Here is a 27,417-nt window from a genome sequence, read left to right as displayed (position 1 = left end):
CATATGCCACTGCCTAAGCAAAGCAGGTGTAAGTCTCCACATCCACCAGAGAGGGAGTGAGAGAAGCATACAGAGGCAAAGATAAGTCAGGGTGGGTCGGGAAAGTAAAAGGTAAGCATGTTTGTGTCACACACCTACCAGTCCAGGGTATCGAACCCATGACTGACTATGGACTGATATCACATCTGTTATCCCTGCACAGTGGATATTGTGACTTATGCTAGGGGCACCATACAAGAAATATTAAAAACACACTCAACATTGGGTCAAGTCGTTACACACTCACAACCACCTCCACACAGGACATGAATGACAAACATCAACACATTAAGACACACACATGCACACACCTGTCACATCTGGGATTAGAACCCCTACCTAACTAGTTATTACACTACAGCACTATGCCATTACAGAATGTGCCACGGAGATTACTGGAGTACTCTTTCCCCAAAGGTTTATTTCACAGTGAGTGATGACAGCAGGATTGCCAAAGTACAGCAAATGAATTGTAGTGAGTGTGACTAGCCAAACATGCATTGCTCTCTACACAGGCACAGGAACAGAAGCATCCACAACTCCCATGTGTGGAATACAACCCCTACCAGAGTTCCATATCACACTACAGCATTATGCTGTTATAGCACGCAACACAGAGATTGCTGGAGTACTCTTTCCCCACAGGTGTACTTCACAGTGATTGACATCAGCAGGATTGCCAAAGTAGGGCATTTGAATTGTATTGAGTGTGACTAACCTAAATTGCCCTAATCAGTCTGTATGCATTCACCGCTATTCTGGCCAGAACAAAAATAACCTGCCTTTGCAGGTCATGAACCCAGGACCCTGTACACTATAGTCACAGTAATTAACCAGTAAGCCATCACAACAGTACACGGGACTGAAGTTCCACTAAAGGAATCCCACCATAGCCTAATCAAACTGAACATGTGAAAGGAATGTATATACAGTTGTCCATGAAACGTAAAAGACCTCTCCAAGGCCAACTTCATGCTACTCAAGACAGAAGTGACAATATTTGTGACACCCATGGAGACATGAGCTGACAGTTCAACTAATGAATCCTGCACTAAGGCACTGAAAGAGCACAGCCACTTGTGCATGATTCCTGACATCCCACATAGTACTCGATGCTCACCTCCCAAATAATCAAGCCAGTCTGGTGGTCTCCTGCCATTAACAAAGTATACAAAAGACGGTAGACACTGTTGAAAAAAGAAAGGATAATCCAAGGATACAAACAACTCCCTTACCAGGCCAAGTAAGACATTGAGATCCCTCATGGAATCCTCCAAAGCTGATTATGTAACTAAGCCACAGATTCCAAGGACAACCACACAGTATTCTATAGTTATGCCCGAATTCTGACTGGCAATGCTCAGAAGTGCTCTGAGCTGCAACAGAATGGCATTACATAGTCTGCTCCCATGGAATGTGCCAATATTCTGGCAGATTGATTTAGTGCCACATTCACCCCCTCACACCCCGAAAAGGGCCCATGTCAATAAGTAAAGGGTTCCATTGCCCAGTAATCACGGCCACACAGGCAGACAACATACTACCCACAACTAAGAATACAGCATCCATGGGACCAGATGACATCCTGGGCTGTGTACTACATGAACTACAAAATGGAATGGCAACCCGCCTAACTGTTATGTGTAACCATAGCCTCGCATCAGGCCTGGTGCCCACTGAGTGGCGCACAGCTGCAGTTATCCCACTCCACAAGGGGGGGATCCACCGGTGATCCCTGGAACTACCGTCAATCAGTCTGACGTGCCTGATCTGCGTGGCCATGTAATGCATTACCAGGGATGTTTTGAACGCAGAGACTGGCAACCCTCACACACTGGACACCACACAGATTGGGCTCATGGAGGCCCAGTCTTGTGTCCTGAAACTGACTGACTGCTTTGACTCAGTCTGCATAGCTGTTGAAGAGGGTAAGGCAGTCCACAAAGCCTGTGTGGACCTCGCCAAGCCCTTCAACACCATCCCCCAGTCTGGAAACATAGATTAACATACTAATCCGGCCATACATCCCTATGCCACTCGCTGCTTTGCCACATGGCTTACTGACAGAACCCAAACTGTAGGTGTAACCGACTCCAACTCCATCCCCAGAGAAGTGACAAGTGGAGTACATCAGGGTTCAGTCCTGGGACAACGGTTTGGCATCTACATCTCTGAAGTACAGGCCAACAGTACGGGACTTTGGCTAACAAAGGTAACAGATGACTGCAATATGGGAGTCATTATTAGCCTGACTGAACTGCATGATATGTTACTGATACCAGCCTGACATCATACAGGTGGGATGGAGTACTGCTAACATCTTGTGCCCTTACCGTGTAAGGTCCTGGTTATGGGATCTGCAACAGTTGGTAGTGTATTGCAGGGCAGATGAGTTTGGTTGTGGGGGGGAAATACCTATTCATGCATGATGTATGTTGTTTGTGTCTATCAACTCCATTAAAGGAGCATGTGGACATGCATGTTTCTGCTATGTTCCCACTTTATCCACAGATGTATGTCTGTATATAGCTACATATCTGCTTACATATATGTGTGTGTGTGTATATATATATATATATATATATATATATATATATATATATATATATAATTTATATATATATTTACATATATCAATATGTTGTATCTATTTAGACAATATATTTTCACACACACATACATCTACATGTTGGAATACATTCTCTATACTGTTTTATGACTGGGCTGGATGATATGCTTGTGAATACAGCAGGGTTATGTATATCTGAGATGGCTTAGAGGTAAATCATTTGGGCTATGGTGTGCATGGTCCTGGGTTCGAGCCTAGCAGAGGCTATTTATTTTGCTGCTGGGCAGAACAAGGGCCGATGGATACAGAGTGATTAAGGCACTTTAAAGCAATTGTACGTGGGTTTGCGCGGAGGTAAGCACTGCTAAAGTCTGGTTACAGTTTCTTATACTCAGTTAGCTGCTGAATTGCTTAATCTGTGTAGGCATTGCTTAGCTCCATGCAGACCTGCTTACAACTGCTTTACAGTGCCTTAAATCACTGTGTATCCAATGGGCCATGTTCTGCCCAGCAACTAAAATAAACAGCTCTTGCAGAGCTCAAACCGAGGACCCTGCACACCATAGACAAAGTGATTCACCATAAAGCCATGACAGATGCAAAGAGATTAGATGTTTGCAGAAACATATCATCCACTCCAGTCATGCAACAGTACAGAGAATGTATACCAACATCTAGATGTATGTGTGTGTATCTACATTAATATCTAAACAGATACAACATATATAGATATGTAGATATATATATTAATTTTTAAAACTATATACATATATATCAATATATGTGCACATATATACATGCACTTGCCTACATCGACACATATATGTGTCTACATCTACAAGTCTACATATACACAGCACTTTACATATGTGTATGCAGATATATATCTATGTAGATGTATACGGACATATATATCTGTACACATATATATATATATATATATATATATATATATATATATATATATATATATATATATACACACACATATATATATATATATATATATATATATATATATATATATATATATACACATATATATATATATATATATATATATATATATATGCACATATATATATATATATATATATATATATATATATATTAGCAGATGTGTAAATCTATACAGGTATATATGGCCATACATTTGTATATAGCAATGGCAGATTAACAAATAGACATATTCCACATGCACCGTTAATGGGGTTGAGAGGCCCCACACACTATACGTCTTGCACGAATAGGCATCCCCCCACAGCCAAACAAGTGTCTGGCCTTGTTGTCACATGTATGGGTATGGCTTTGCACCCCAGCCTCTCAGCTAATTTACATAGGTTCTCTCTGTATGGTTGACATTGTGATATATAGTAGGGCCACCATAAAAGAAATAAGCAAAACCCACTCCATAATGCCCACAGGTGTCACACACTCACAACCACCTCTACACAGGATACGACTTACAAACACACACACACACACACACACACACACCCCTGTTATGTCTGGGAGTTGAACCCCTACCTAACTAGTTTATTACACTACAGCACTACGCAGTTATAGTATGCGGCATGGACATTACTGGAGTACTTTTTCCCCTAAGGTGCATTTCACATTGAATGACATCAACAGGATTACCAAAGAAGGCCATTTCAACTGTACTGTGAGTGACTAGTCTAAAATGCATTGCTCCCTAAACAGACAGTGAGACACACACACACACACACACACACACACACACACACACAACATCCACAACTGACGTGTGGGTATAGAACCCCTGACCAAGGTCTATATCACACTACAGCATGGAGCCGTTATAGGTCACACCACAGGGATTACTACAGAAGTCCTTCCCCAAAGTTGTATTTCACAATGAATGACATCAGCAGGATTGCCAAAGTAAGGCATTTGAAACGTACTGTGAGCGAGTAGCCTATAATGTATTACTCCATGCACAGACACTGGAACACACACAAAAATTCCAGAACTGCCAGGGTGGAGATGGAACCCTACCACAGTTCTAGATCACACTAAAGCTGTACGCAGTTACAGGATGCACTACGGAGATTACTTGGCTATGATATTCCCAGAGGTGTGTTGCTAGGTGAGTGACATCAGCAGCCTTGCCAAAGTTGAGTTTATGAATTCTAAGTAGTGTGAGTACCCTAAAAAGCATTGTTCTCTACTCAGTCTAAGACAGAGACACACATGCACACAGATTCACACACACACACAAACACACACAGTTGCCAAGTCTGGGGTTGGAACATCTACCTAACCATTTTATCACACTACAGCAGTACGCAGTTACAGGATGCGCTATGGAGATTATTGGGTTATAACTTTGCCAGAGGTGTATTTCTAAGCGAGTGACATCAGCAGCCTTGCCAAAGTTGAGTATATGAGTTGTATGGAGTGTGTGTAGCCTAAAAAGCATTGCTCTCTACTCAGACACACACACACACACACACACACACACACACACACACACACACACACACAGTTGCCAAGTCTGGGGTTAGAACACCTACCTAACTACTTTATCAAACGACAGCTGTATGCAGTTACAGGATGCACTACAGGGATTAATAGGCTATTACTTTCCCAGAGTTGCATTTCCAGGTGAGTGACATTAGCAGCCTTGCCAAAGTGGAGTATATGAATTGTACGGAGTGTGAGTGGCCTAAAAAGCATTGCTCTCTATCCAGTCAGACACACACACACACAGATTCACACACCAACACACAGAGTTGCCAGGTCTGGGGTTAGAATACCTACCTAACTACTTTATCACACTACAACGGTACGCAGTTACAGGATGCACTACGGAGATTACTTGGCTATGATATTCCCAGAGGTGTATTGCTAGGTGAGTGACATCAGCAGCCTTGCCAAAGGTGAGTATATGAATTGTACGGAGTGTGAGTAGCCTAAAAAGCATTTCTCTCTACACAGTCAGAGACAGAGAGACATGCACACAAACTCACACATTTGCCAAGTCTGGGGTTAGAACTATCACTACAACAGTGCACAGTTACGGGATGCTCCATGGGATTACCGAGCTACAGATCTCCCAAAGGTGTATTTCAAATTGGATGACCTCAGCAGGCTTGTCATGATACTGCTATGGGGAGGGCGGTGTGTGCATGGGCCAAAACCCACTCATGTATGGGTCATCATGCCACATGCAGGCACACACGGGGTCATATGCCACAGGTACGTGTATACAGCTACTAGGTGACTACTTCCTTGTACAGTCATGTTGCACAGCTAGCACATGCACTGTATAGTTTGTCATGCTGACAGATACTGTTGGCTAGTATCTGCAGTGACTCCTGCACCTCGTGTTTGGGGCCCTTTGGCTGTGTGCTGGGTGGGACAGGCCCAGATGGCTCCTTGTCACAGTCACCCTCCTCCACACATCTATGGCCATCTACCTTTGGCTTATTATAGTGTGTTGTCCTTACATATACGTCTGTATTCCCATCCACTATGTGTGCAAGGCAGGAGTGGTGCATACTGACATGTGTCTGCAATAAGTACTGCAACTGCCACATATGTCTGGTCCACTGGTGTTTGCATACATGGCCTTCATGTGCATGGCCTTCATGTGTTCAAGTGTGTGAGCATGCCCAGTATGTATGTCCATCTACATTGCATGTATGGATCAAGTCCAGGTAGTTTGTACTGCAGTGCTGACCTTTGTGTTGTACACCGACAGGTAGCATGCTGTGTCTGCAGGGTATACATCGGTCATCTGGCATTGACTGTTGCTACATTTCTGCATAGTGGGGGGGGGGGGGCACCTGACTGTTTTTTACATTTCTACACAGGAGTGGGGGGGCACACCTGACTGTTACTATAAGTGTAAGTAGGATGGTGGGGCACACCTGACACATTTACTCAGTTGCTAGGACTGTACTTGTATGTCGGATACACCATTTCAGTCTGTGGCTGTACCTATCATGCTGCCTAGAGGCATACCAGTGTACTACAGATCTTAGCTTTCACTACCTACATATTAGTTTCTGACTTCCTAGACTACACAACTTACATCCAACTGCCTGGTCTGCTGTAGTCTGTGTAGGCCTGGGGGAGGGGTTACCCATAGGGCTCATTCACAGGCCACCGTACAGCATTTGTTTGTATTTGTCTACACCTATCCTGCTGGCTGTAAGTGTTGTTGGGTATGTGCTCTCCCAACTGCATGTGTGAGTCACTTACGTTGTGGGTGTCCCAGTATTGAGGGTGGGTGTCCCAGTATTGAGGGTGGTGCTGCAAGGCTGCCTATGTCGGATGCACATAGTACACTCCTTATACATACTTAGCACAGGTAGTGTCATGTTTGGCATCCCTTTTACTGTATGTGCGAGTTGGACAGAGGTGTCATTCCCTGGGTCCCTACTGTGTCAGTGCATGTGCTATGCACTGCCTCTTTGCCAAGGCCAGGGTATACTGGGCACACCTCTTTCTGCCTACTGGGGCAGGCTCAGGTTGTTCCTCCTCCAAGTCACTTTGTGCCTGTGCAGGCCTTGGCACTGGTGGGGGGATGTGTGGCCCTGCCCCGTGCTGTTCCTGCTGCAGCTGTTTCTGCAAGATCATATTGTGTAGCATGGCACATACAAGAACAATTTGGATACATGTAGTTGGTGAGTACTGCAAGGGTCCACCGGATGTGTCCAGGCACCGGAACAGTGACCTGAGCATCCCAAACACACACTCTATTATGATCCATGTTTGTGCGTGTGCCTCATTATGGAGCTCTTGTTTGGGTGTGTGTGCATTTCTGATTGGTGTCATCAGCCATGGCTCCAGTGCGTATCCAGCATCCTCTACAAGGTGACCGTGTGGGATGTCCCCAATGGCAAATGTCTAGTACAGCTGCTTCAGATGCCAGATGTGGGAATCGTGGCAGCTTCCAGGGCAGCCAGCACACACATTCATTATTATGTCCTGGGCATCGCACACGACCTGGCAGTTGATGGAGGGAAAGCCCTTGCGGTTGATGAAGACCCTACCCCGCTCATCTGGTGGTGCTTTAATGCGTATGTGCGTGCAGTCTATTGCTCCCAGTACCTCAGGGTATTCTGCTATTTGGTGGAAGAGACGCATACTGCTGGCCAACGCCTCACGAGTGATGGGGAAATGTACGTGCTCACCGTCATATGCTGACATGGCATCCAGGAACTGGTGGAGTACCCTGGATGATGATGCCTGTGAAATCCCCCATCATATTCCCAGTTGGTCTTTGGAAGGTACCTGTAGCTAGTATTCTTAGGCCTACACATACCTTGGTATCCACTGGGATGGGTTCCTCTCTGTTAGTTGTGTGTGTGAGGCGTGGGCGGCACAGCTCAGCAATTTGCTGTAGGAGGTCCCTGTCCACCCTATAGTGCCCCACTATCTCCAGCTCATGTAACCCTTGGTAGGTTACCCTGGGTCTGTAACTTCTTCTCCGTCTCCTCACTGTGGGTTGCTCAGCAGCATTCACACCCTCAGCCTCTTGCACATGCTGGTTTATGATAGCAAAAGCAGCCCCTAACATTTTTTTCTCTTGCTTTAGTTTTGTAAAATTTCCCAGTATGTATACACAGGTGGTGCAGAGGTCTTGGGAAAAACAAGGGGGACAGGTGTTTGCTTAGTTTATAGTGGTGTGCTGGGCTGTGCAGGGCTGCTGCCTGTGTAATTGGCTGTTTCTGATACATTTCACCTGTCAGCTAAGCTAGCTCTCCTTGATTACTTTCCTACTGCTGTTTTCCCTTCCCGTTGCCTCCCTGTTTAAGCCTGTGTGCGCACCGTGCAGAGTGCTCAAATGTCCACAGCACTGCTATTTCCTGGTTTAACTTTTCTTCCTGTAAGTCCCGGTGTGCGGTGCGCACACCCACTTACACTTTCTAAAAAGAGTGTTAGACAGTTTGGACACACCTCTAGCTTAGCTGTGCTGAGCTAGGAGCAGTCCCAAGCCACAGGGCTCCAATCCACTTACAGTATGCCTGACACACACACCCATGATGTCACCTATATCCAAATCTTGAACCCAGCTATTCATGTTCTTACACTCTTGGGACCTGCTTCACACCCTGGGGAAAACTGGGATTCACTAACCTTTCCCTCATTTGCATAGGATTGCCTGCTAATGCATAGTTATATGTCTCACACTGAGCCTCCCCCCTTAGCAACCACTACTCACTAGCCAGGTTGTCTTCTGCCTGCCACTGACTTGCATGGCAGAATACTGATTTTAGTTAGAATGCTCGTTTTATGTTTATTTTCCCCCTGATCCCGTTTGCGCGCCGCTGCCCTGTGCTTCAACAGACGAGATCGGCGAAAAAAAAATAAATGTTGATTTTTACATTTTTTAAATGGTTTGCAATGCCAATGGCCTTATACTTGGCCATTGGCATGCTTCCTCAAATGATATGCAGCCTTTATTTGAAGCTGTCATAGCTCCGTTTTGGATTTTGCAGAAATGTACTTGGTTACTAACAGAGTACATTTCTGCAGATTGCACTAGTCTTGCACGGACTATTGCAAGCTTCCTGGATTGCAAAATCACCTCATTTGCACGGATTTCTCCTGCAAATGAGGTGATTTGCATACCAGAGCTTAGTCTGTGGAAGATTAGTGCTAGAGCTGTTGTGCAGGCCCCTGCCAGCTGTTCCTGGATCCCACGGCAGACACATTGCCTGCGTGAACTCCTGCACTCATCGTGCACTCCATGCAGGCTTCCGGGGGAGTGTCTCACAGCTGAAAGTGGTTTAACAACTGAGCTTATCTAAACAATCATGTATTGGTTTGTGACTGACTGAGCAGTAGGTAAGAGAAGCTTTTATTTCAATTTATATTTTATTTTTACCACTGTTTTTCACTGTTTGTAGGAAAAAAGGGATAGCTTGTAGACAAAAAGATTTACTTTGAAAATTAAAGGTAAAACAACAAAATATAAATCACTGTTAGTGGTTAGTAAGGGACATGTTTTAGACAGGTAAGCTCTAGCCATCCCAATGGGCCTAGTCAGCTGTAAACTCACACAGATTACAGAGGTCAATACAGAGCTTATCTAAACAACCCTGTCTTGGTTTGTGACTTACCGATCTTTACTGTTAAACAGAGATGCAACTGCATGCAACAGTGAGCAGAATCTACTGCACACATTTACTCGTGATGCACAGGAATTCCAGCTTTTATATGACTTTCAGAACTTGTAGGGGTAGAGCAACAATTTTGTTGTACTTTATTTATTTATTTAGTTGAATATTGTTAGTGGGATTTTTCTCGTACCGGTTGGGACTTCCTCACTCTGTGCCAGTAATCAAGGAGCCTGAATCCTCAACACTGACACTGGAGAGGGACACGGACTTGGAATACAAATTAATAAAAATCAGTATTTCAAGATGTAGACCTCTCTGCATCAAGCACAATTTCCCTTAGGAGCACACTCAGTCCAGGGTCTTGATTTCTCTGTCAGTCTCCTTCCAGGTCCCCAAAAGACTCCCCCACTGGAACAGCTGTAGGGTTAGATCCTCAGCACAGTGTCCAAGCCAAGTCTTCCAGCACCATCTCTCTGAAATCAGTGCTTTGTGTACCTGCCACAAGTAGATCTCACACACACACACACACACACACACACACACACACACACACACACACACACACACACACACCTGGGATAGGATGGCACAGATTACCCATTCTACCAACTTTGCCCAGACTGTAAGGTAGATTCACTGCCACCAGTCAATTACTATAAGGCTCTTAAAAGGGTATCCAATTATACGTAGTGAAATTAATATTAATACAAATGGTAACGTTGACCAAACCGTTAGGCTTTCAAAAGTAGCCAGAGTTATCACCAAATAAATATGTACAAATACTCTCAAAACTTAAACATTATTCTAAAAGGACTAGCCACAATATGTTGTTGTTGTGTCTTTCGGCTTTTCCCGGTTAGGGGTCGCCACAGCGGAACTCCGGTCCGCTAATGATTGGCAGTTGATTTTTATGTGCTGAGTTGCCAGCCCTAACGCACAACCTTCAATGAAGGTACGCCCATTCACGCATGTCTCCACGCAGAAGACACTCTGAGAGTCGAACCGGTCAGCGTCTTACTATGAGGCAACAACGCTACCGCAGCACCACCAGCCACAATGATATACTTAATAATAAAAGAACATGAAAATACTAAATATCTAGTTACAGTAAACATCAGAGTTTCAGTCACAGGGAATATTATTAACACTGATGGAAAGTTTTACACAATTATAGAAAAACAGTATTTAGCTACTCTCACTATCTATTCCTTATAGGCTAAAATAATTACTGTTCCTACTTACTGAATAGAGCAAGGCAAGATAATGTGGGTGAGTGGTCCTTGTTGTCAGATCCAAGACAGAATACAGAATGCTGTTGAGACTTCAGTCTCCTCTAATATTAAAACATTATTTCTGTACAGAATGACATCACATACATCTGGTCATCAGACTCCATTTCCCACACTATCCCCCAATATTAGAAGCTACCAGGATTTAGCACCTTTGTTCTACAATGCACACAAAACCATTTCATTCTTCCTACACCACTACTACCAACTACTCTCTAGCCCAGACATTACGTCTCTGGCTCCATTCAAAACTGTGGGATACCATCTTCATGTGCTTAACCCATAAAGTAATTTAATTTCAGATATATTTTGCAAAGTCAGGTGGATTAAGATTAACCTCTTCACTTCCAGTATTTGCTGTTACAATGTATATATTTAAACAGTTACGATAACACATGTACACCTCTTCCCTCCAGCAGGGCACACTGTTGATAAATTTTAACATACACAAACCTCACAAATACATTTTCAGCACAAGCATCTGTACAAATCAGTTTGATATGCAAATGACATACAATTATTTACAAAATTTCAGCTAGCTTAGCTGGCATACGTTACAAATTCACTGCCCTATTTTTCCAGGCATGGCTGGCAATACCTTCTAGCCTCACACAGGTCGATTTAGGTTCTCCTTGAATTCTGTGGTTACTGATTTGGATTATTCATTCCTTTTAGAATGTTTTATTCATTTACAGCTGAATATGGATTCCTTAAATTAATATACCATTAATGATTTGCTAAAGCACAAATATCTTGTACAATGCAATAGATACTATGTATATTTAAAGATAACGCATAACACTAGCGATCTGTGTTCCTCATGTCAAAAGTTGAATGATTTGCTTAACATTAGTAGTAAATCTAGACTTACTGATGACAATTGCACTTGTACATTTAACACGACTTGGAGAACTGTTGTTACAAATACTAATGACTGGACTGGTGAAGCTATACAATGTTAGGCAAACAGCAAATAAAAGGCATTTAGGAAAAGATGTGTATTGTCTGTAAGGATAATGCCCCTAACAACTATGGAATTCTGGATATAAGCATTTAGCAATCCAAGGACTCAGTGTTTAGAAGGAAATAAAAAAAAGGAAGAAGTTCAAAACAAATAACAAGGAAGAAAAGGAAATGAATACATACTAAAAAGGACACTGCTTTATGTAACACACAGATTACAGGGAATGATAAAATTTCAGAAAACCTTTAAGCCTGCAGAAAAAGGCAGCATTTTCTAAAACAGAAGGTATAAAAAGAGGGAAGATGCATGTGAAAAGGAAGAAAGCAAAACTGAATGTGGAAGGATTTAATACCATTACTGTAAGGGGGAAAAAAGATGAGAAAGAAAGACGCTGACACATGTCTCAAGCTGTGGATATACAAAGCCAGATGGATGAGGACTGTATGCTTGCAAATGTAATATGCAATAAAAATGGTGGAATTAATAAAACTAATGGTGATGAAGATCATTCCTTGGTAACAACTGACAGAAATTATTCACAACATATGTTCAGGAACTTTATTTTGTATAGGTTTAGAAATAGATATTTATCTATTTAATAATTTAAATGCACTAATTAATTATTTATCAATTTTTATTATTTATTTTTTCTATCAAATTTCTTTAACAAATATTTTTTACAAGTACGTTATGGATTTAATATATTCAATACATGTGAAATACAGGAATTTAAATATTAAATATTACTTGTATATTACATTGAATTTTTAGATATAGATGAAAAATAGATGGTAAGCGTGCCTAATTGACCAATACTAATTTTCTGATGATGGTAATACATCAAACTTTCTGTACATAAGTAAATTAAAAGACTCTTTTTAGAGATATATTGTTATTAACTTATTTGAAGTTTTTTTTGTAGTTTTCTGATAATGAGGCTTACTAAAACTGTTATAAAATGTCTTTGCTGCTGGATTTAATATGTAGGGCTATTTAATAGCCTTGTGCTGTTGAAGATTTGTCTATTTTATTTTATTTATTTTATACATCTGAAAAGGAGTTATCAACTTTCAAACAAATTTTTGCAATGTTTTTTATTATATAAAATATTCACATTTTTGTTTTGTGAACGCCAGGTAGTAAACACGCCTTCTTCGGAAGTGACGTCTCTAATTGCCTTCTGGCGATACTTTTAAAAAGATGTGTAACTTTGTATCTTGTACTTTGTATTCTGATGAAGGTGAAGCACAGTCTTTACCGAAAGCGTTTCATTCATTTGTTTTATCGCCAAATTAAACCTGGTTTCTACTGCTCTCATTGGTTTTCAGTTCGCGTTTTGTTTTAACTAGTTTGTTCGTGACGTTTTGTGGTTTATATGTTCAGGAACAACAATTGCTTCATATTGTACTACCAGGAAACAGAACATACTAGACATTGATTGTGTTTCTACAGAAATTACTGCTACTTCATGACAAGTTTTACCACCACTGATGTGTAGTGATCATGGAGTTATAAAGGTTAATTTGTTGATATATAACTCTGCCAAACTGCAATACCAATGCACAAAGATTAATAAGAGATTATATGGAAGCAAAACAGTCAATATGTAAAACTAAATGGAGTAATGCATTCAGTGGAAAAAATTACAGAAGTAACGTGGAAAGTTTTGATAGAGATACTGAGTGCAAAACAATGTCTAACATTAGGAGCTAGGCATACAGTATCAGGGGGATATATTCCTTAAGTACAAACTACCACATTAAAGTGAGAGAACATTAAAAAAAAATGGAAAAAAGGTAGAGCTACAACTTTGAAAACTGATATAAACAAGCAGGTCTACTTTAGCGAATGATCAGATGATCGAACGCTGTTAGTTCGAACACTAAATGTTGAACCGGCAAAATAGCGAACGTCCGGAACAGCAAATTTTTTCCCAGGGAAAGAAATCGCTGGGCCGCCTGTCTGGGTTGTGCCGTTTCCTTCACTGTAGTGCAATCTCGGAGTTGGCATATTTAAGTGGGGAGGTGTGGAGGGCACAGCCCCCCACATGGGGTGGTGTGGGGGTAAAGTCCCCCACTACATTTAGTGGTTTTTTTTTTTGTTTTTTTTTGGAGAACAGCGATTTTTTCCCCCGGGAAAAAAAAATCTGTTCTGGTTGTTCGCTGTTTTTGAGTTTTCGTGCTTTAGGGGTCGATATGGCAACGTTCGATCATCTGATCATTCAATGTTATAATATAGGCCCAAACAAGCTGGACAAATAAATTAAGCATAGTGTGAGACAAGATCAATAATTTTTTGAAGAACATTTATATAAAGATATTGAGCATAACATGAAACCATTTTATAGACAAATAAGATGTGGAGGACATACAACTTGATAAACTGTGTGTAGGTTCTAAAATTTCTTAACCACAGCAGATTACAGATATACTTATAAAACCTTATGCATAATAGTTTAGCTCCACAAAGTGTGCGATAAGTTGTCCACGTGACATCAAGGTAACCTCAGATACTGAAATCAAATTAGATTATATTGAAAAAGAAATGGGCAAACTGGATCCAAATAAAGCATAGGGAGGAGACATTAGTAGTAGTAATGACTTGAGAGCACTTCAGTAAGAGCTTACAGCATCATTAAATCTATTATTTTCTAGGTCGTATAAATATGGGGAGGTTCCTCAAGACTGCAAACATGCGTTTATTAAACTTGTCTTTAAGGGAAAAGGGAGAAAACAAACCCAGAGTCATACAGACCCTTAAGTCTACTTTCATATTGTGGAAAAATAAAGAAGATAATATTGAAGAAGTTACTGTCAGAATGAGAAAGGTTGGGATATAAAAATTACATACTGGCATGCAGATGCTGAAAATAGAATTACCACCTCTAACAAGATGTTCTATTGTGCTGTGATGTAAAACTACAGTATTTGACAGGGTCATACATAAAACATTAATCAATAAATTAGAACAACTAAGTTTTGATGAACTCTTGACAAGATGGTTAGCTGCATGGCTTACAAATAGAACGTGGCAAGTAACATACATCAGCTAGACACGTGAAATACTTGGTTAGACAGGGTGTCCCACAGGGCTCTGTCCTAGGCCCATACTTGTTTAGATTGTATCTTTTAGACCTCTCTTTTTCATTTGAGGTATTCTACAGTCTATATGCAGATGACTTGAAAGTGGGTAAACTGATCACATGTGTTGCATATAAGGCATGTCTGCAAAAGAACTTGATTAATTTGACCATTTTGGCATAGAAGAATAATGTTGATAAACACATCAATCAAAAACTAAGCATAGAAGACTTGGGAGGCAAATTGAAAGGTGAATATTTAATACAACACACAGTGAATGCAACAGTAGATTCATTTAAAGACCTGAGATTTGGGAGGCAAATTGAAAGGTGAACATTTAATACAACACAGTGAATGAAACAGTAGATTCATTTAAAGATCTGGGTATATTGGTAGATCCAGCTTTGAGTTTGTCTGATCATATCAACCAACTTGGTTAATGATAGTTAGAGAACTATAGGTTATATAAAAATATTTATACATTCTAGGAAATCAGAAATTATGAAGTCACTGTTTGCTAATTACATTAGACCCAAACATGAGTATGTTAAGAAAACAAGCATGAGTAAACTGAAGAGAGATCAGCGGAAATATAGCAAGGATATGAAAATAAAGTCATTATGAAAGACTAAAATATCTGAACTTGTACAGTGTCTCATATAGATACTTAAGAAGAGATCTTATGGTATATTGGGCATTTAGAGACAACTACCTCTGGGAATGTTTGGAGTTACCAAAATGTAGTACAGACTCATCAGACAACTATGCAGAAGATTCTATAGGAATGACAAGTGTACTAATTGGTTCTCAGAGAGCAGCTGATGCATGGAACAGACTACCAAATTACATAAAAATATCTAAGCTAGTGCTTGCTTTAAAGAACAGCCTGTACACTTATGGGCATGACTGTTTTGGTATACTAGAACAGCATTAATGAATGTGTTTAAAATATTTTAATGTATGTATGAAAGCAAGTGTCTGGGGTAAGAAGAAATAAACATTAGGAAAGCAGACTAACAGCGAGTTCATTGAAGGCATGCAGTGACAGCAAGGAGAGACAGGAGGAGACAAATAATGGAATTAACAAGTCTATTTAAATGAGAAGGAAAAAGAAGACAGAAATAGTTGAGGATTAAGAACAGTTAAAAAAAAATAAGAAGTAAATCTCAGTGACTGTTAGGAAGCAGACAGCAGAGGTACTGCAGCAAATATGACATTTTATCATAAAACTGTGAATTACTAAAGTAAAGCCTTTTTGACAAACCCACAGTTTTTATCTTTATATTGTTCAGTAGACAAAAAAAAAAAAAAAAGAATACCCCAACATATAGCATAAATCTGCTTTTTTTTTTTTTGCCAGGCCACAGTAAAGGACCAATAAGATCTGATAGCTTTTAAGAAGCTTTCAGTGAATACCGAAGGATTAAAACAGACTGAGAACAACATGTTGCTCAGAATAGATGTTGCTTGTGTTGTTAAAAAAAAAAAAGTACTGAATAATGAGTTTTATTTCTGTAATATGCAGTGTGTTATAAAAAGAGCAGTAGACTGCACAATACAATCAGCTACCAAGAAAGATCAGCAGAAACCAATAGCCTAAAATATAGGCAGAAAAAAGCACCGACAAAACACTGCTGACAAGAGCTAAATGGGACTTTGGTGCTGTAAAATAATTTCTCTCATTTTAGAAATCTAACTTTTGACAGATGATCACAAGACAAGATGAAATTAAGAGGAGCTTAAAAGGCTTTAAACACGCACACACAAATTACTTTTGTAGACTAGGTGCAATTAATTACTGTCCAACTTGTAATGCAATTCTGCCCTTATTTTTTGCAGAAAAAAATAAATACATACCCAAGAACTTCCATTCAGAAGAAGAACAAAAAAAAAAAAAAAACCTTACATGCGAGCCACTGTTTTTCTTGCCAGTTTACGTTGTAGCCTGCAGTTCTTATTGGTATTAAGCAACACATAATCTTCAGCAGCCCATCTGCCCCACCTTTGGAAATGGTAAAATAAAACAATCAATGACAAACAAAATCAAAAATACAAAAATAATGACAAAGTTCAAATGTCAAAATACTTAGGCATTCACTCATTTTCCAAAGCATACTTTATCCTGTTCAAGGTTGTAGGGGAGACAAAGCTTATCCCAGTAAGCAATGGAAGCAAAGGAGAAAGCAGCATGGGTTCATGGAGAACATGCAGACATCGTACAGAATGCTCCTCAGCTGGGCTGAAAACCAGAGAGCACTGAGGTAGCAAAGCAAAGTGCTGTATCACTGTTCAGCCCACCATTTCTAACAGTATGTGGAGTCCAATGCATACATATTTTCACTGCACATATTTCTCTGAAAAGGGCACCTTTACATGCAAGTGGTACAATAAACATATCTAGAATGATATCTGGCTGCTATGCTTACATACATAAAGAAGTTAAATGCTTGCCGAAACAAATTCATACTTGGTCTACGTCGGACAATTCTCGAATCTCAGCCCACAAGGTAATTATAATCTAAAGAACTACATAAGCTTCATCATCAATTAATAAAAAATGACAACATGTTGCCCAAAAGCTAAACAACAAATAAGCTCCCCCTCCCTTATAAACAGGGCATGTTAGAACTTTACTTTATTACCTTAAATACCCTGCATGTGAAAATGGTGCCTCCAAAAAACATCAGTTAAGTGCTCATCACACAGTAGTTTCCATAACCAAGGACTAGGATCGGTCTCACACTGCCATCCATGATACATTTGCCTAAGATATCTACTGAAGCAGCAACGTGTTTTTTGGCTGCCTTGTGATTTACTGAATGCAACTTACCAAAAGACAGTTTAACAATTTTACTTCAATCCATGGTTAAGTGTGACCCTGCAGATGGCTATATAAAAGTTTCTGCAGAAGGTACCTCCAATATGAAACAAATCTCATGCAGTTTTTGGTTTTACATTTTTGGCCCCTACATGCTAACTTTAATATATGCAACCATCAGCCAACAATATCACCTATTCAGTCCTTTTAAGGGAAAGAGCAGACTGGTAGACACTAGTCCATCCTACTGCAAAACTGTGGACTGCTTTTAAACTATGCCTTACCTAGAATGCCTTCCAAAGATAATGACGCCTACAGGTTCTAAGGCATTTCTGCCTACACATACTTTAACGTTCATGTACTGCTATTTTACCCACCTCATATGCCTTTGCCAACAACGTTTCATGGCAAACTGGCACTGTGGATCACCTTATATATACACACACACGTGTGTGTGTGTGTGTGTGTGTGTGTGTGTGTGTGTGTGTGTGTGTGTGTGTAAAGCCAGCAAAAACTCATTTCATCACTCAGCTAGCCTTCCATCACTTATAGGCTAATAACCAAACGTAAGTCACTATTACAGAAGGCAGGAATGTTTCCTCTATGTCAACAGGCCAGTGAATGAATGCTTTTAGTCAAATGGTACTTGGAATAGTAAACATTTATGTAATCTTTTCTTTTGTCTGCACAGAGAGAAATGTGAAAAGTCTCAGAAAGCAATGTTTCCAAGCAGGGGGTGCTACAATATCAATGCTTGCAAAGTAGAAAAGGATAAGAAAAAAAGTAACACAAATCTTGATTTTTTTTTCTGTAGTATTGTAATATTATTAAAAAAATCGTAACAACTCAGTACCCAGATTTAACTACCTGGTCGGGTGGATCAAAGAGCAACCAATTTAAAAATGAATACAAACCACTACATTAATTAGTTGCTAGCAAACTACTCCCAAGCACCACTGGACAAGTCCTCTTTGCAATCACGTGCTAACCAAGTACCAATACCATCTCAGCCTCAAATGGCAACGCAAACAAAGTGGTTAGTAACAGCAGTTGCTCTACAGTTCCATCTAGTGTAGCTTGAAAAAAATCACTACTGAGGTCCAAAAATGTTTATACGTATATAAGCACAACAACATGAGTGTAACAGTGCTGAATAAATTCCTTTCTAAAACAAACAGCAGGTTATGGAAAATCTCACCACAGAGGAAATACATGAATACACATGGAACGAGTTTCTTGAAGTGATCAATACTTTGCCACTGAAATAACATGACCAAATGTGCAAACAGTTAGCTGCAGCCACAAAACTTGAATTGTATTAAAGATTTTTCACTATATACATCAGCTCACCTCTCGTAAGTGACCACAAAAAGTGCTACAGAAAATCAGACACCATAACATAAATCTGAAAACATTATTTTTCTAGGCCAGTAATGCACTATGAAATATTGACTCCGCCAAACTACTTATGGAGAACAGTGGCAGCGTTACACTGGGGCACGTACCCCGCTTATGAAACTGTGGGCCCTAGTCCACTTAACTAAATTAAAAACATCGTATTTCGTTTCTGTTTTTTTTTTTTTTTAAATAGATCCCCAATCTCACCCATTCACAGATACAAGAGCGATTCATTGCGCACGCGCATACTTCGACTCAGCTGACTAAAATCAGCTGTACAAGCGCATTGCGCAAGCGTCAACTTTTCTCTCTTTCCGGCTCGGCTGATTAGAAGAAGCTTGGTTACATCTTGATGGAAGCTCTTGTTGGTAGCGCAACTGCTTGACTTTTAAGCGTGGCCACATGTACATTTTTTACACAATGTGCGTGCAGACCCGAGGACGATTGCAGTAGTGAGGAAATGCAGACATGTTACAAAATGCCAGTCATTAAAGTCTCAAAATATCAGACCCCACATATTCATTTTATAGTAGAAAAGCGCTGAATTTCTAGTTATGGTGTATTTTCTAAAGACCACAGTGTTTCCAGATGTACACCTGAGGATCTTTCGTAGTAGGGGGGAGATATGTACAGCTGCAAGTAAATGCCATTTGTTAAGAGTTTCAGAATATTGGGAAATACCTATTCATCTTTATACGGTAAGAGCACTGTCTGGTTAGGTGACTTACTGAGAGTCCCCTGACTACAGGAAAATTTTCACTAAGAGCTTGGAGTCTTTTCTTAAACCAGTGCAGTAACTGCCAAACCTACAGTAATTTCTCCATTTTCTGATAAATCACCAAGGGTTAAAAATGCATGAGGGTTACAATAAAGCGCAGCCAATAATGCCAGTTATTACAGTTTCATCGTTTTTGTTGTTCAGATATTCAGAAAATGCATGTTGATTTAACCGCTATTATTTTGTTAACTTTTTATGTGAATTAGAGTAGTCTACCACTTGTCTTTCACCTATTTTGCAGAACATCGCTGATGTTTTTAAACACCTTTATTGAATTATCCCTTGTGACATGGGTACATTTATACAAAAGTAATCAAACTGTATTGACAAATTAACATTAACGAACATACTTTACATATATTGCTATATATCATATAACCTAAGCAACATTACATACATTATTCAATTTTTGACCTTTTTTAAACAAAAAACATCATTGTTAAACCATCATTTACGACATAAGCAATCATAAATTTGTATAAATGAAATTATACAACGACCCTCCCCCCCCCATTAATATTCTAAAATGTGCACGCTGATTGGTCAGCGTGCACGTTGTAAATCAGAGTTATACTAATGGAAAAAGGTCCGGTCACCTGGACTTTTTCCATTAGTATAACTCTTTTTTTAAAGCAACGGAGAACGCAAGATCTCCGTTGCTTTTTACACACTGTCTCGCTATGTTAGCAAGACAGCTTTAAAAAAAAATAATGATCTTCCTATCTCCGTTGCTTTTTTAAAGGTGTCTTGCTATGTTAAATGGGTTTAACATAGCGAGACAGCTTTAAAAAAAGCAAAGGAGATTCTCCGTTGCTTTTTTTAAAGCTGTCTTGCTATGTTAAACTCCTTTAACATAGCGAGACAGTTTGTAAAAAGCAACGGAGATCTTGCTTTCTCCATTGCTTTTGCCCACAGCTCTGATGTACTGCGTAAGCATACGCATGCGCAGTGCATCAGAACTGCCGCAGAATACCAGACAGCTGTGGAAGGGCAGCAAGGAGGCATTATACAATGCCATTATTTAAGAAAAGTATTTTTTTTTTTCTTAAATAATGTCATTGTATAATAGCAATAACCCACTTCTGGGTGTGGGTAATGCTAGATTTACCCACGGTTGTCTTTGTTTGGCCACTCGGTCTTCACCCTCGTGACCAAACCACATCAACCGTGGGTAAATCCAGCATTACCCACACCCAGGCGTGGGTTATTGCTATAACAATCCACACCAACACATTCCTAGTTGCAAGCATTGTACGTCACAAACCATACTGACACACTCCCAGTTGTCAACATTATACACCACTTTTAATCTACCCAACATAGCTCATTTAAGTCCTGCCTTCTTTTAAACTTCATTCCTTCCCTTTATATATTGTTGCCGCAATTCCTATTTTTCCAATGTAGTTTGTTCCTACCCTTTTCTAAAGATCACTGATTTTGTCTCATATTTGTGCCTTCTCTATTCTTATTCATTTTTGTTTTGTCATCATGAGGATTTCTGTCCATTAATAATGCCAGTCAGTGCAGTTGTATAGTTTTTATTGTTCAGAAAATGCATGTTCAAGCAGCACTTATTGATCTGTTAACTTATACATGATTTGCAGTTGTCTGGAGTTTAATGTTTGCAACTTGCTTCCTGTAGTCATAGGATCATAGGAGATTACTAGGCTATTGACTCAGAGGTCATTGCAAGCCTAGCCGTTTCATCCCAATATAATGCCATAGAAATGTTAGTTAATACCTAAGATTACATTTAGTAATGGCTGCCCATGTCCAGGAGGGTTGTGGGTGTTATTCCTGGTATGAATTTATGGTGGCCAAACTTCTAACCCAATACAAATAGTTAATGGAACCAGACAGAGGTGCCCACTCTCACCAAATCTGTTTAATTTCTATATAGAAACATTACTACTGCAAATCATCTTATTTCAGTATCAAAAACTCAGATTAAAATACACAGCTTTTGCAGACGATCTCAATATTTACTTTCAATATCCTAATACTGATTTAAATAAAATCCTATTGTCCATAGATAAGTTTTCCCTAGTATCTAACTATGAAATTAATCCTAAGAAGTCAATTATTTATCCAATTAACCCACTGGGATATAAGGGATTTTACTTTCCGGAGACTAATGTTAAAGTGCAATATACTTTGAAATATTTAGGTATAAATTTTAGCCATACACAATCAGATATGTTCAATAATAATATAGTTAAAACTTGGTCAAATATAGTCAGTAACATTAATAAATGGGAAAAGCTTAAACTATCTACATTATCAAAAGTTTAAATTGTAAAAATGAACATATTGCCTAAGATTTTATACCATCTGAATGCCACTTTCATGAAAATTCCAGTTACCTTCTTCAACAAGATAAAAGTTTGACTGGCAAAATTCATATGGTACCCAAAAAGTACAAGAATTAGCTATAATAAGCTAATACCCTCAAAAGAAAAAGGAGGCTTAAGCCTTCCTGATTTTCAATTGTACTATGAAATTATCAGTGCAAGTCTCATCATGCAGATTGCAAATCATGACCCTATAGGTAACGAATGGTACCCATTATGGATTAAATTATTTCACCAGAACATTATAACATATAAAGTTAATCCAAAAACAATTCCCTTCTTAAAACAAGAAACTCTTAAGACAACAAAAATTCACCCAATCTTAATAAGCAGCTGTGACATTTTCAAGAAGCCGATTACTTTTCTGCAACCAATACATAACAACCCAGATGTAAAACTAGCAACCACTATGGTAAACCTAGATAAATACCCTTTAATAAAAAACTATACAGTATGGGATTTTTACCAATTAAATAACTTTTCAGTGGAAAATATCATGAAACTACTTAAAGCAAGCAATAAATATAAAATTATAATTAAATCTTATACCTAGTAAGTACTGTAACCAAAGATATCAATGCAGTTGAGCAAGATGTTAACTTAGCACAACAAGTTCTAAAATTGCTTTTGAGTAAAAAGAAAATGATATCAAGTACATATAAATTAATATCAAATATTAAATATCAAAATACAATTCTCTTTTCAAAGTTTTGGGAAAGTAAAGATAACACCATAACAGATAATCAAAAGGAATTAGCTATTAGAAATACTACGAAACTGACACCATATAAAAAGTTAATATACACTCAGATCATGATCTTCAACAATGCCTACCATACACCTGTTCACATTAATACATTCAACCCATCCAAGTCACCATATTTCCCATTTTGTCCTAATAAAGAGGCAGATATTCTCCACGTCTTTTGGAGCTGCAAAAAGGTTTATAAACTATGGTGCGCACTAAGATTCCTTTTAGAGAAATCAGGCTATTCAAAATTTACTTTGTCATGAGAGACAGCTATACTACATGTATTCAAATGCAATAATAATATCTCTAAACACATTATAATAACACTATGCACCCTAGTAAAAGCTTACATAGCAAAAAACTGGATAGACAGATCAAGACTAACCTGGTCAGAATATAAAAGCATGGGGAAAAACATATATTGACCAAGAAGCTGTATACAAAAAGTCAAAAGAACCAAACCTACTATCAGAGGTACTGCAAAGCATTAATTGATATTCTATCATAAACAGCAAGTTAAATGCTAATTATATAAGGATAATAAACACATCACTTAGTTGAGATTAATAACCACAATAATTAAGGTGACATATTTGTATATATGTATACAGGGCATAGTAGAGTAAATTGTTATCATTCTATAGGTTGATGTTATACCTCTAGTACTGCTCGCAATTGCAATATAATGTACAAGAAAACTGCTATATGATAAAAGTTCTTGGACTAAATCATAATATAAGCATATCCTCATAGTAATACAAAATTGTAGCTCTACCTAATTTGAATGTTAATTAGTAAAGTGTACAATATCTGTTGTTACTTGCTTATGGTATGCATTCTGTAACATCAACTGTACCACATGTATATGTCTTGTTTATCTTCTTCTGCATATTCTGTGAAAAAATATATAATAAAAAGAAATTTGATAAAAAAAAAAAAAAAAGAATTTATGGTGGCCCAGCCACTCGTTCAGGTTCCTTTTGAACAGTGTCATAGAGGTGCTCTGTTTCACAGAAATAGGCATAGGTATGTCCTATTTAAGTCACAGGCCATATTTAGGTCCCTGAAACGGGTGTCCCTAGTCCTGTTTGATTTGTGGATATGCAGCAAGTTCATTAGCTTTGGGTCTGAGCAAAGCCAGGCATGAATCTCCACTAAGAAGTCTATATGATACAGAGTAAAGTGACAGGGATTTTAGTCAGTCTGTGTACAACATGTTCTGGAGTCCCTTGATCTTCTTTGTTAGAAACCTCTAAGGTCTCTCCAATTTCTGCATGTGCTTTGTACGGTACATGCCAACCAGGACATTATACTCAATTATGGGCTGGAATAGTCCCAAGTATAGAGGGGTTGTGACCCATTTTCCTCTCAAGGCAATGCCTTTACTAATCAAGTATCCTACGTAGGAAACCTTCCTTACTACAGTAGACACATGGTGGTCGAAGTTAAGATCGCAGTCAACTTGTAATCCCATGTCCCTTACCACTTTGTGGGTGCTTAGGGTATTGTTGATTTGATAGTGTGAAGGGACATTGTTTGTGCCAAAGGGAATGATGATGCATTTCTTTGCATTCAGTTTGAGACTGTGACTAAGACACCAGTCATTGGTCTGTGTAAGACCCTCCTGGAGTATACTGACATAATTTGGGGATTCAATAATTACACCCAGTTTGCAGTCATCTGCAAACTTGGTCAGCCACATCCCCTTAGCTTTGACCTGAACTTCTGAGAAGTATATACCAAACAGTAGCGGACCCAGCACTGACCCCTGTGGCACCCTGTTGGTAACAGGTCTGCTGGTTGATGTGGAGTCACCCACTTTGATAGTGTGTGTCTGGTTTGTGAGCCAGTTAGCAACCCATCTTACAACAAAGGGGTTTACATTCAGTTTGCTAAGTTTATCGGTAATGCCTGAATGTGGGTTTGTGTCGAAAGCATTTGCCAAGTAGAAGTAATCTATGTGCACAGATGTTCCCTCATCAATGGCCCTGGTCACATTTTTGAAAAAGTCCACCAAATTTAACAGGCAGGATCTGCCCTTGACAAAGCAAAATTGGGTAGAATCCAGGGTTTGGATGCCACCTATGTCTTTATTTATAAGCATATAATGATACATTCCATGGGCTTACAGATGAAGCTGGTCAGGCTTATGGGTCTGTAATTCCCTAAGTCTGTTGCTAAGCCACCTTTGTGAATGGTAATAACTGTTGCTGTTCTCCATTCCACAGGAACAAAGCCTGTGGTTAGACTATGATTGAAAAGGGTACTTAATGATGCTGCTAGTTCATGTTTTAGCCTGTTTAGAAAACAGCCTGGAATGTCATCTATTCCCATAGAGGATGTGTTTTTTCTTTGGACAAGGGTTTGATAACCTGTTCTTCAGATATGTAGGGTGGGGGTGGAGTTTGCGGCAAGGTTTGTGATAGGTTTGGAGGGGATAAGAGAGTGAAATTTTCACCAAACCTATCCTCTAGCAGCTTTGCTATCTCTGTGGGGTCAGTTTGTGTGATACTGTTGGTCACTAGTTCTGCACATGCTTGGGTCTTACCTTTTAGGCTACATACATAGCTGTAAAAGGCCTTATGGTTATCTTTGGCTGTGCTAGCTAAGTTTTTCCTGAAGGAGGCCCTTAGAGGATTTGACAAGTTGTCTTATTTGCCTGTTGAGACTGAGGATGGTGATTTTCCATTGTTGGGTTTCGCCTTTGTTTTCATGGACAGCAACTCTTTGCGTTTATTGTAACATTTGCTAATGCTGGATGTCTACCATGGCAGCTTGTTTTTACTTGGGGCTCTGGCTTTGATTCTTTCTTATACAGCCGAGTCTATACACCTATGCAAGTGATTGTACAGGCTTTAGTGTAAGCATAGGTGTAGTTACCACTTCCAGCTGTGGGTGGGGCTCAGAATGCATTTATACCTTCACATAGGAGAGAATAGTTTGCCTTGGTGAAGTATTTTAGTCTGATTTCACCCTTTATGAGTTCTGGTGTTAGTGTGAGCTTAAAGGTGACTGATTTGTGGTCAGTTTTAACTAATGAGGGTCTGACAGTTGTGGTAGTGCATCTGTTTGACATGTTAGTGAGGACCATATCTAGTATGTTTGTTCATATTGTTGGAGTATGAACAGTTTGTTCAGGGCATTTGATTAACAAAGTCAAGAAACTTGTGTACTAGTGCGTTAGGGCTAGCATAGGTTTCTCAGTTGATGGTGGGATAATTGAAATCCCCCCATAACTAGAGTGTTTGGTAATATTTGGATTGTCTCTAGTTTGGTGAAGTAGTCTTCATGCACATAATGACCCATGGAGTGGGATTTGTAACTGGCTATGACTTGAATGGGGCTCTTACCCACCGTAACCTGAACTAGGAGTAACTATATGGAGTTGTCCAGTCTAACTAGACGGGAGGTGAATTTATCTTTAATATAGATAGACACCACCTCCTTTGGTTCTGACACCTTCATTTTGCATTCTGTAGGTGTGGAAGGCATTGTAGCCTTGCAAGGACGGGGTACTCTCTGAGGCCTTGGACCAGGTTTCTGTGACTGCACAGACATCTACATTTTCCAGTGATAGAAGTGCTTTCAGGGTGTGCAGTTTTTGGTTTAATCTCCTAGCATTTATCAGTATGATCCTTATTTTGTTATGATTGGCAAATTTCACATTGGTAGGTTTGTTGTCAAGACCTTGCCTAAAAAAGGCACTTTTGGAGGAGGCAGCCAAAAGCTTCGAGGTGCCAGGTACAAACAATCTCTGGCAAAGTAATGTAGTTTGTCGACCATGGCTTCCCAGGCTGACAGGAACTAGATCCCCTTTGAATGACACCAAAAACTAAGCCAATTATTGAAATCAATCATGTTTTTGTTGATACTTTGGCATCATTCTAGGTGAGGGTAGTATGCTGCTCAAGGCTAGGGACATACCTGTCTGGGACACATACTCAGAGAGCTTAGTCATGTCTCTGTTCATATAGTCCAGTGAGGTACATCTCAGGTCAATCACACCAACATGAACTATTTATTTTTATTTTATTTATTTATGTGACATTTGTTTACCGGAATGGTCCATCTGGGTTACACAACCTGTTTTCACCAGAGGCCCGGGAAGAAAAGCTCCACATTTATACAATGATTACATATATTATGCAATAGGTTATTCAACTGAGAATACAGATGGTTATTTCTAGGTAGGCATTTATAGTTACATTTATAATAATGAACCCACAGACATTGCCAACATCCTGGCAGACAGGTTCAGTGCAAACGTCTCCCCCCCTAAAGAA

General features: G+C 39.4%; 1 protein-coding gene across 3 annotated transcripts in view; it reads right to left on the bottom strand.

Annotated features, from left to right (window-relative positions):
- MSL3 (MSL complex subunit 3) overlaps positions 1-19,554 on the bottom strand; it is a 1,154,348-nt gene extending 1,134,794 nt beyond the window's left edge. The window contains exons 1-2 of one of the 3 annotated variants that reach the window (XM_044072547.1): positions 19,462-19,554; positions 16,945-17,040 (exon numbers count right to left, since the gene is read on the bottom strand). In XM_044072547.1, coding sequence (XP_043928482.1) covers positions 16,945-16,946 — 2 coding nt within the window. In that variant the 5' untranslated portion in view covers positions 16,947-17,040; positions 19,462-19,554. The other 2 variants (XM_044072546.1, XM_044072551.1) reach the window with 2 other exon arrangements.
- Between the last annotated feature and the right edge of the window lie 7,863 nt (positions 19,555-27,417).

This window comes from Protopterus annectens, chromosome 5.part0 (assembly GCF_019279795.1).
Source record: "Protopterus annectens isolate FY-2018-M chromosome 5.part0, PAN1.0, whole genome shotgun sequence".
NCBI lineage: Eukaryota > Metazoa > Chordata > Ceratodontiformes > Protopteridae > Protopterus > Protopterus annectens.
This window is presented reverse-complemented; position numbering and strand designations above follow the sequence as displayed.